At 41.5% G+C, this 10,094-nt stretch overlaps 1 protein-coding gene across 4 annotated transcripts; it reads right to left on the reverse strand.

Annotated features, from left to right (window-relative positions):
- Positions 1 to 264: 264 nt before the first annotated feature.
- On the reverse strand, positions 265 to 3,964 carry LOC308569336 (guanine nucleotide-binding protein G(I)/G(S)/G(O) subunit gamma-11). Of its 4 annotated transcripts, none has more exons than XM_081163095.1 (3): positions 3,464 to 3,964; positions 3,090 to 3,187; positions 265 to 664 (listed from the first exon to the last, which is right to left on the reverse strand). In XM_081163095.1, exons 2-3 carry the CDS (start codon positions 3,183 to 3,185, stop codon positions 539 to 541), a joined length of 222 nt encoding a protein of 73 aa, XP_081019221.1. In that variant the 5' UTR covers positions 3,186 to 3,187; positions 3,464 to 3,964; the 3' UTR covers positions 265 to 538. The 4 variants fall into 4 exon arrangements, with proteins under 4 accessions (XP_081019221.1, XP_081019220.1, XP_081019219.1 ...); XM_081163094.1 differs by having other exon boundaries at positions 3,090 to 3,191; positions 3,464 to 3,961; XM_081163093.1 differs by lacking the exon at positions 3,464 to 3,964 and adding an exon at positions 3,336 to 3,458 and having other exon boundaries at positions 3,090 to 3,191.
- Between the last annotated feature and the right edge of the window lie 6,130 nt (positions 3,965 to 10,094).

Genomic DNA, 10,094 nt, shown 5'->3' on the forward strand with positions numbered 1-10,094 from the left:
GGTGGGAGCGAGGTGGGGTATGGCTGTGACTTCCACGAGAAGCCCCTGCACTTCTGAATTTGCCACCACACTACTGCATCTGACCAAAAAACTAAAACCCTCACATAATCATTGTACTTCACCAGATGTAAATGAACTCCTATTTTTATTATAACAGTGCTATCATGGTTTTCTCACGGTTACAGTTCTATTTTCTGCAAAGAAAAAAAAAAGAAGCCTTTCACCGTGCATCTTAGCATTCTCTTTACCAAAATAACACTGTAGTTGATTGTTCAAATAGATTTCTTTTATTACTCAAATCAGCATGTGCAGGAAATTAAAAGAACAGGAAGCAGCCTCTAGAAACTTATTTAGGGATACAGTAAGCAAGAATCTGCTTCATGGAATAAAATTATAAGCAGGCATTTTCTGTTTTCTTTAAAAATAAAAAAAGATTACCACTGTCTATTTGTTCTGTAAGGACTCCTGGAACTTAAATCTGGCTAGTTATGCTAGGATGCTTTTTATTCCACTTTCAATATTGCTTAACCATCTTCTTCTAAGCAATAACACATCCTCCTTTTTCTTTGAAAGGGTTCCTGTCTTCAGGAATGCCTTTAACCAGAGGGTCTTCTCCAGATCTTTCTTCAATGTAATTTTTAATTTCTTCAGAACATTTGGAAACCTTCAAAAAGAGAGAGCGAAAAGAGTTTCACAGTGATACACAAACACATATTAATTAATGATAAACACCAGAAACAAAATTTGCAAGTTGCTATGTATAAATATTTTTTCCTGCAACTTGTGTTATTTAACAAAATTTGTATAACTGTAAGTGAAACCTCTAGGCAGTTTACTAAGAACATGACATATACATTAAATCTGATTTTTAAAAAAGCAAGTGTATAAAGAAGCAAAATGAATATAACAGCAGTTTAAAGTGTACATTATGATATTGCATATGAAAATATACATTGCATGTGAAAACGCGTTGAGTAGTAGGAATACAGACAACTCCTGGTTTAGGTGTGTCCAAATAACACGTGCATGGTGCCAAACCCAGAAGTAGCTCCAAAATGCCACAAAAAGGGGCGGAGCAGACGTATGCGAACTCTGACAACGCATGTGGGATCTAGGATGGAACCCCCACACAAAATGAGGATTGCCTGTATTCTGTACCATCAATTTGTTTTATATTTGCTATGTTAAAAAAACAACAACCTCACACCCGCCTGGAGAGGAAGGGCAGGATATGAATTCAGTATATTATAAATAAAAATAAGAAAATAATATCCTCTGGGAGGGCACAGGTTCCCCATCCCTCATCCACTGGGCTATGGCTAGATATTAGTGAAAAATAACAGTACCTCCTACCCTGCCACTGGATGAACTTTATGAAAATGTAGTTTCTTGCAATTCTCTTGAGTATCTCCACTTCTCTACAAGATTTGCCAGGAGAGGCAAATCTGTCCAGATTTCTGGAAATAATCATGGAAACACTTCATGCCCAATTTGTTCCCCCCCCCTCCCTAGTCATCTGGCCATTTCTTCCTTACTATATTGCATACCTCAGCTCCCTGAAGTCTTTTACTAAAGCAGTAAAAAAGCCCCAAATTTAGCCCTCTGCTTGCCTGCCCCATAATTAGCCTCTTCACGCTTCTCCCCTTTCCTTGTAATTGCAGCTTCCACTCTAATTCAGGCTGTGTCATCAGTTCTGCAGCTGATGTCAGTAGGCATTCCCTCGTGTGTCAGTGATTCCCAAATTGTGGTTGTTTTTGGGAAGAGGGGGCCGGGCCAGGCAGAAGCAGCCAAAGACATTTTGTACCCAAGAGACAGAAAACCCAGATAGTCCTATACTCCTTTCACAGTTGTACATATGATAGATTAAATCAGGAATGGTGTAGAACAGAAATAAAGGCAGAAGTACCGTACTAAGAAGTTCTGATCTAGACTTAAGAAAAGTGCTCATGAAACTTCATCAGCATTTTAGTGTCAGCTTCTAATATACACATGTTTGTAGGCAATCTGCACGTTTTTACAGAGTGCTTTTCCTTAGTATAGTGGATTTTTGTACGTTATTTTCACTCGTATGTGCATTTATATGCACACTTTACCTCAATGCATGCATTTTTGTATACGTTACTTGGCTGAATAATTATAATTGTAGAGTTGAAAGGGACCCCAAGAGTCATCTAGCCTAACCCCATGCAATGCACGATAGGACAGGTTCTAGACTAGCTTTCTACCTCACATGTTAGTCCCCTGTGTGTAGTCTGGAGAGACGGCCCTCTCATTAGGCAAAATGAGGAAGCTACCTCAGGCGAGAGATGCATTGCAAAATTCAGCAAACTGCACCTTTTGAGGGATGGTTTGTTCCAGTTCTCTTACTGCTTTATGAAGTGTGGATTAGGTAGGGGTCACCTGCACATGTGAACTGTATTGAATTTCTCCCCCCCCCCAAGACCTGCTGTTAGTCAATCACATTGTTAATCACTTGGTTCGATCACATGCCCTTGCCTGGCAATAATTGCTGGGGATCCCTGGTAGGGCCAACTAGTCTGAAATCCCAGGTAGCTTCTGCCATTCATATAAAATCATGGAATTATAGAGCTGGAAGGCTCATCTAATCCAAACCCCTGCAATGCAGAAATATCAGATCTAAATAATCCATTGGTCTGACTCTGTATAAGGCAGCTTCCCATGCCCATATGGATTTCACATGTGTACCCTTTGAGCGCAATCTGGCCAGAGTAATCTTTCCCCACAACGGAATACAATTCAGATCATTTATCCCTGCCTGTGTCCCTTATGTATCGGGGAGAGATGGTTGTGTTTTGTTTGGTTTTGATTTCACCCGAGTCTAGAAAAATCAGTCATCCCTTCCTCCCTTTCACACACCCCTCCAATTTGGGCCTCCTTTCGAGGCCCCTTTAATGATCCTAGGCAGTCAAATTGCCAAACTGCTTTGTAACCAGCGAGCTGCAGGCATGCACAGAAGGCCTCTTCCAAACAAACAGGCTTTGATCTGCCTGCCACTGAAAACAGGAGCTGCTCCAACCAACAGCCGGGCTCCCCAGTTATAATAAAAAAAGAAACCACGCAGCACTCACCGGCTGCCGTTCCAGCTTGACTTCTTTCCGGAGCTGTTCCACTTGCATTTTCAGTTTATCCTTCTCGCTCAGATCCTCTATATTGATTGCTGGCATTGCTGGCTTAAAGCAGGGAGAGAGGCAGAGGGAGAAGGAGAGTTAAATGAGGTTGGAGGTGCAGCTGAGTGCATAAGACGCCCTCCCCATCCCGGTGGTGCCATGGGGGGGGGGTTGTACTTTAGGGCAGAGGTCCATGGCCCCACTCACCAAAAGGAGCAGGAGGGCCCCGAAACACAGCAGGACTAAAAAGCAGGGGCACAAAATCATTAAGTCCGGCGTCTAAAGTTACCTAATTATGTCACTGCCCTCTCCTTTTCTCCCCAGAAAATCCTTACCTCCTCTTTGTGAGTTTGTCCCGGTTTCTCTGTAGCAGCGGCGGCAACTTCCTGTTCAGCCAACTTTCTTGCCAGGCTCTTTGAGCTCCTAGTAACTACTTTCAGGATTTTAATTCATCAGCAGAATCCGTCCTAATCTGATTAAACTGCACAGTTTGACCTCTCTCTGTGGCGCTCCCTCTCTCTCTAGTTTTCACTGCTTCAAACCAAAAAGAAGCATTACACATACATGGAAAACCATCCTTCGCTCCTCTGTCTCCAGGCCATCCCCAAATTTCCCTAACATTTCCCTAACATCACACAAGGCAGAGAAGGGGGGAAACCCCAGCTCTCTTGCTACCTAGAAAGACTCTCGGGTCCCAGGAGAGGGGAAGAATGGAGGTCAGGGAATTTCACAGAGAAATCTCCTTGGATAATTTTTTTATATGGGATTATTAACACACCTGGAGGCTGTAAGCTCTCAAGTGTGCATGAAGAGAGACTGCGGAGCTGGGGGGGGGGGGCGGAGAGGAGGATGGGAGGAGGGAAACTCTGAGAGACAGGATGTGTGCTTCGGCTTTCTCTACAATGGAAAACACCAGCCATGCTGACTGCTCCAGAGGAAGCAGGTTTGCTAAGGAAATGTCTGGCCCTTTCTGCCTGCCCGAAACAATAGGGTGGCTTGGAAAGCAGCATGGGAAAATAGAAAAGGCAAACCTATAGAGGGGGGAAACACTATTAGAGTTGTCCTTCTCCCCACCCCAAGGGAAGCAGGGGAACACCCTAGCAACAGCTTGTTTATTTACATATATTAGGCTGCAAACCTATTTTGGCTGTGCATGCCTATATGCAGTGGGGTGTAATGTACTTCTGGGTATTCTTTATTTCATTCCCTTCTTGTGAGGCATCTTGAAGCAATTGACTATAAGAACATCAACAAGCTGGGTTTGATGGGAGCTGGAGTCCATTAACCTTTGGAGCGCCACAAGCTCCTCTCCCCGGGCCTAAAGTCTCTCTTTTTTTAAATGACTTATTTTCTGCTGTTCATATATATTACGGTGATCACCAGCATTGCATATTAATCTGTTTCAAAAGCTCACAAACTTCTTTTGAAGCACAGTATTGATATTGCTGTGATGCTGGTGGTCAACAAAAGAGGTTAAAAGACTCACTCAAGGCAAATCTAAAAAGAAAAAGTGGTACAAACACTGACAACTGGGCAACACTGGCCTACAAACGCTCCAGTTGGAGAACAGCCTTTAACCAAAGGTGTCATGGACTTTGAAGACGCTCGAACTCAGGACGAAGGGGAGTAATGTGTTAAGAGGAAGGCACGCTTGGCAAACCCTCACCGTGATCAACTCCCACCCAGAAACATGTTCCCACTGTGGAAGGACGTGTAGATCCAGAATTGGCCTCCACAGTCACTTACGGACTCACTGTTAAAACTGTGTTCATGGAAGACAATCTTACTCAACTATGAGTGATCACCAAAGAGAAGACAGCACAGTAAGTGCTATTCACTCATAGTGCCCGTTTTATATGAACCTGTGAAGTTGGACTACTGGCCCATCAAGGGATATTTTATCATGCATGGTGGACATGTAAATAAGTCCCCCCAAAAGAGGATAAGAATACATACACTGATATGGAGAATTTTGAAGATTAACTTTCAACTGAAACCAGAACTTTTCCTGCTTGGACTTATGGATATACAATTAGAAAAGTTCGATGGAACTTTGTTTCAGAATATGATTACAGTGGCGAGACTATTACATACGCAAAGATGGAAAGATTCATCATTACCAGCACTGGAAGAATGGTTGTTAAAATTAATGGACTTAGCTGAGATGGCAAAATGCACACGTTTAAGTTGTTAACATTTACCAAAGATTGAAAACCTCTCATAGAAATTTTGTGTGAGAAAGAAATTGAAATAATGGCACTTGGATTTGGGGATTGAAGATTGAAGTTTGTTTATAGAAAGTGGTTTGGTTGGGTGTTATATTGGAGTGGATGAGGTGAATGTTGTTTATATATAGCAGACAGATGAAGAATTGGAAGTTTTTTAGTTTTTGAACTTTATTTTTTCTATTTTCTATTTTAAGCTATTTTTGTATCTACTTATCTACTTATCTGCGATGTAGGTGGCACTGTGGTTAAACCACAGAGCCTAGGACTTGCTGATCAGAAGGTCTGCAGTTCGAATCCCCGTGACAGGGTGAGCTGAGCTCCCGTTGCTCGATCCCTGCTCCTGCCAACCTAGCAGTTCGAAAGCACGAAGTGCAAGTAGATAAATAGGTACCGCTCCAGCGGGAAGGTAAACAGCGTTTCCGTGCGCTGCTCTGGTTCGCCAGAAGCGGCTTAGTCATGCTGGCCACATGACCTGGAAGCTGTGCGCCAGCTCCCTTGGCAAATAAAGTGAGATGAGCGCCGCAACCGCAGAGTCGGCCACGACTGGACCTAATGGTCAGCGATTCCTTTACCTTTACCTATCTACTTATCTACTTATCTTTTGTTTCTTTTTTGCTGTTTTTCTCTTACTTAGACTAATGGTTGGATAAAAAAGATATTTGATATTAGGTTTTGTATTTTTCTCTATAAACTCTAATAAAATTTATATTAAAAATGGAAACACACACACACATATTAAAAAGAGGGTGGTATCAGATGCTTGGGGATACATCAACATTTGCAGAATTATGGGGTGGATTGAACTAAGGGGTTCCCCCCTTCTTCTTTTTTGCATTTTGAGTGGTAAAGCACATAGATTTGTACTCTAGTTTACAATGTAATTTCACTATGCTGGATAACTCCTGTGGCAATACCCAAACGGACCTAGCAGGTTAGTTGTAAATTTTACAAATGCCTCAAAATAGTACTGATCTTCAGTAAATATCTGAAAAAGAAAATGCTATAAGAGAGCAGTGGAATGTTGTTGTTAAATATGGAATCTTCAATCTTTATTTGCTTATCCATTTTTATTCATTGTTTTACAATAAATTGTAATGTTTGGAATATAATCTTTTTTCAGTGTATATCTATGGATCCTTAAGAGCTTTTGTCCTGATTGGGTGTCTTTTGAATACCCCTGTAATAGTATACAACAAATGATAAGAAAATATTCTAGGCAGCCACAGTGCCTTCTAATCTATTAAATGGTGCAGTTCTAAATTGTATACCATAACTGCCGAAGGGGATTTGAACTTGGAAGAATAATGGGAGCTCCATAAGTTCTGCTAAGCCAGGCATAGGCAAACTCGGCCCTCCAGATGTTTTGGGACTACAACTCCCGTCATTCCTAGTTAACAGGACCAGTGGTCAGGAATGATGGGAGTTATAGTCCCAAAACATCTGGAGGGCCGTGTTTGCCTATGCCTGTAATAAGCTTTCAAAGGGACAGTGAAATGTACGTATGTACCACTCCTTTGAGCAGCAAACTCAGGTGGTGAATGCTGATAGAAACTGAACCAAAATAGGACCAATGAGAAGTGTGCTTTGGACTGTCACTATTTTCGGGTGCGATTCCATCACATAGCAGCAAATTCAGGTTGCACCATTATAGTTGTTTGGGAGCTCTTGCACAACAAACCTGCCTCTCTCTGAAAAGATTGGGCTTTTACTGATAAGGAAAGCAAATGGGAAAACATACCGGAAAGTGTGGGAGAACAGTTACTTTGACACGATATCTCCCTGTAAACAAATCAGGATTAATACTCCATAAACAGGTCATCTGGAAGCACCTTAAGAGTGGTTAGACTCAACACTCCATATTTATTTCTTAATATTGAAGGTGAGGATGATGTAAACAACTTTTGTCACAGTTACAGTTTTTTTATTTTCTTTTGATTGTAGATCTTTTTACACCTTTATTCTCAAAAACAAACATATATATTAAAAAAGAGGGTGGTATCATGCTTGGAGAAACATCCACATTGGTAGAATGAGTGCTTTTTCCCTTTAAAAAATGTTTAGGGGTACTCTCATTTTGACTCAAGAAAATCACCATTTTATAGTTCAGAACAGGGGAAATAAATACAGTAAATGGACAAAAGTACAAAGATTCACAAAATGTTTAGGGGTATGCATACCCCTGTGTCCCCCCAGAAAAAAAGCACTGGGTAGAATTATGGGGTGAGTTAAACCATAGAGATCCCCTTCCTCTCCCCACAAAAAACCAGCCCAATGAGCACTGACCATACTTAGTAGCTACAGATTTTGAAGTATTATGTGGGAGGAGATGAGAGATTCCTGCTTGAGCCCCTTAAGTATCCTGCATGACAGCATGGCTGGCTGGCTGGCACCCTAAGAAGGAGCATACTGCAACACATTGTTACAGTCCCATTTGTACATACATAAAGACAAATGTAGAAGCCATGCTGGATATGAACAAAGTTCCAGCATGTCCTGTTTCCCAAAATGACCAAGTAGAAACTCCAAAAAGCCCACAAGCAGAATATGAAGGAATATCCTTCCCATATAGGCTACTATTAAAATAAGGCTGCATTTTAAATTATATTTTAACCTGTATTTTAAATTGGTTTATTTTTTAATTTATTTTTTTAATTGTAATTTTACTGGTGTTAGCCACCCTGAGCCCAGCTCTGCCTGGGGAGGGCGGGGTATAAATTAAAAAAATATTATTATTATTATTATTATCCACAGTAACCATTATTAATAAATTCCAGCTAAGTTAACTCAATCTAAAATGATTTGCTAAGGAGATTTGGGTTTTCCACACACGTCCTAGATTTCTTCACCCCCTAGCAAGACCTTCCTCTGCAATGGGGACAAAGAGAAATACTTTCTTGCTTCTATTATAATAAGTTTCCTAGCATTACTAGGCACAGGTTCTTGGCAACACTTTTTTAAAACATCAGTCTTCGCCTGTAGAGCCACAATCTAAAACTAACCAACAAAGCAGGGAAGTGAAACAAGCAGTAATGGATCAAATGGATTCTGGATCAAAGCCACAAAACATAGAGGGCAAAATTGGGATGTAATGAGGGGAATGAGAAGCAAAGTAATGAGAAGTTTGAAGACTCTGTTTATAAAAATACAGAGCGGAGAACCTTTCCTAACCTGGTGCCCTCCAGATGTTGAGGGACTGTGACTCCCACCTTCCCTGATTGTTGGCCAAGCTGGCTAGGGCTGATGGGAGTTGTAGTCCAAAACATGTGGAAGGCACCAGGTCATGCAAAGCTGTTGTACGACAATGAAGAGAAAGAAGAGGTGATCTTAAGGCAAGATGAGCAATCGTGAACATCGAAGAAGAAAATGAGATCTTGAAGGCATTTAATTGTCAGCATAGCTAAGACGCAAGGAAGGAAGGACTTAAATCAAGGTCTTGGTGAAAAGGATAGATAGAATGGGGCAGAGATTCCTCCTATAAAAGATCTGTCCTCACTAGCTTGGAAGATGAGCATGATCTCCTGCTCCCTGATTCTAACTTGGACCACCACCAGATCTTGGGGAAATTAATGTCAGCAACTCAGACGTACTTTATCGCCCTTTACTGCATCCTGCCACCTGCCCCCCCCCCATGCTGAAATTAGGCCCTTGGGGCTATTAAACAATTTATAATTAAGGCTTGTCGGTGGCTCATTCCATTTTTGTCCATATACCTCCCTCCATGCTATTATTATCGATGCCTGGCATATTAATTCAGTTGAAGTTGAGGAGCAGTGGGTGGGGAATAGTAGTTGTTTCCTTTCATAGAATACAGCAGTGCCCATTTTAAATTCTTCTTGGAAAGCTAACAATAACCAATTCCAGTTTTTCTGGAAGAGCAGAAGGCACTATCATTTGGGCCACCTGAATGCTCCATCTAGCTTCCATTGTCTATCTTAAGAAATTGGCCAGAATTGGACACTGTACTGGAAATGCGCCATAAAAAGATGCTGATTAATCTCCCCCACGTTGCTCACTTTCCGCTTTTCTTGCACTCAGAGGATTAAGCACCTCTGAAAACATAGCTGCATCTCTCAGGGTGTTCTGCTACATGCTGATGAGTAGTAAGTAAAAGAGCATAAGAAGGAACATACTTCCGGGACAGAGAATGTGCTTTGAAATGGCTCCACATTCAATTCCTGGCATTTCCTGTTAAAAGGAGGGAAAATGCCTCTCTGCCTGCCTATAGGGATTCTGCCCCATATCCAACATACGCAGCACTGTTTCCGTTCCACTGCAGTTCAGGTTCCTCAAAACCAACATCAATCAGCTTGCTGTTCAGATTTAATAACATAATTGATTACAATATTGTTATGATTCCACACTGTTCATTTCAATGGGTGGGGTGGGGGAATCCTATCAATAGTATATTGTTTGCATACTGAAAAAAATAACAAAAGCAAATTACAGACTGGGGGGAGGGAAATGACAATTGTGAATACCAGTTGCATGTTTTTAATTTTTTTTGCCTAATTTCCAGTGCTGCTTGCAGACAGGCACACAAACTGATGCCGTTTCCAGTACCATATCTCATTTCATCTGAATTCTCCAACATCCCTGCTAATCTGAGTAGGCAGTACTGGGTTAGATCAAATAGTTTGTTTCCTATTCCTAATATATGTATAAGCATTTCCTCTGGTCTCAGTAAAGCTCTTAATTTCTGCATGATGTCTGAGCTACCGCGCCAACTCTGGGCGGCTTC

Source organism: Podarcis bocagei, assembly GCF_964188305.1.
Source record: "Podarcis bocagei genome assembly, chromosome: 12".
Taxonomy (NCBI): Eukaryota; Metazoa; Chordata; class Lepidosauria; order Squamata; family Lacertidae; genus Podarcis; species Podarcis bocagei.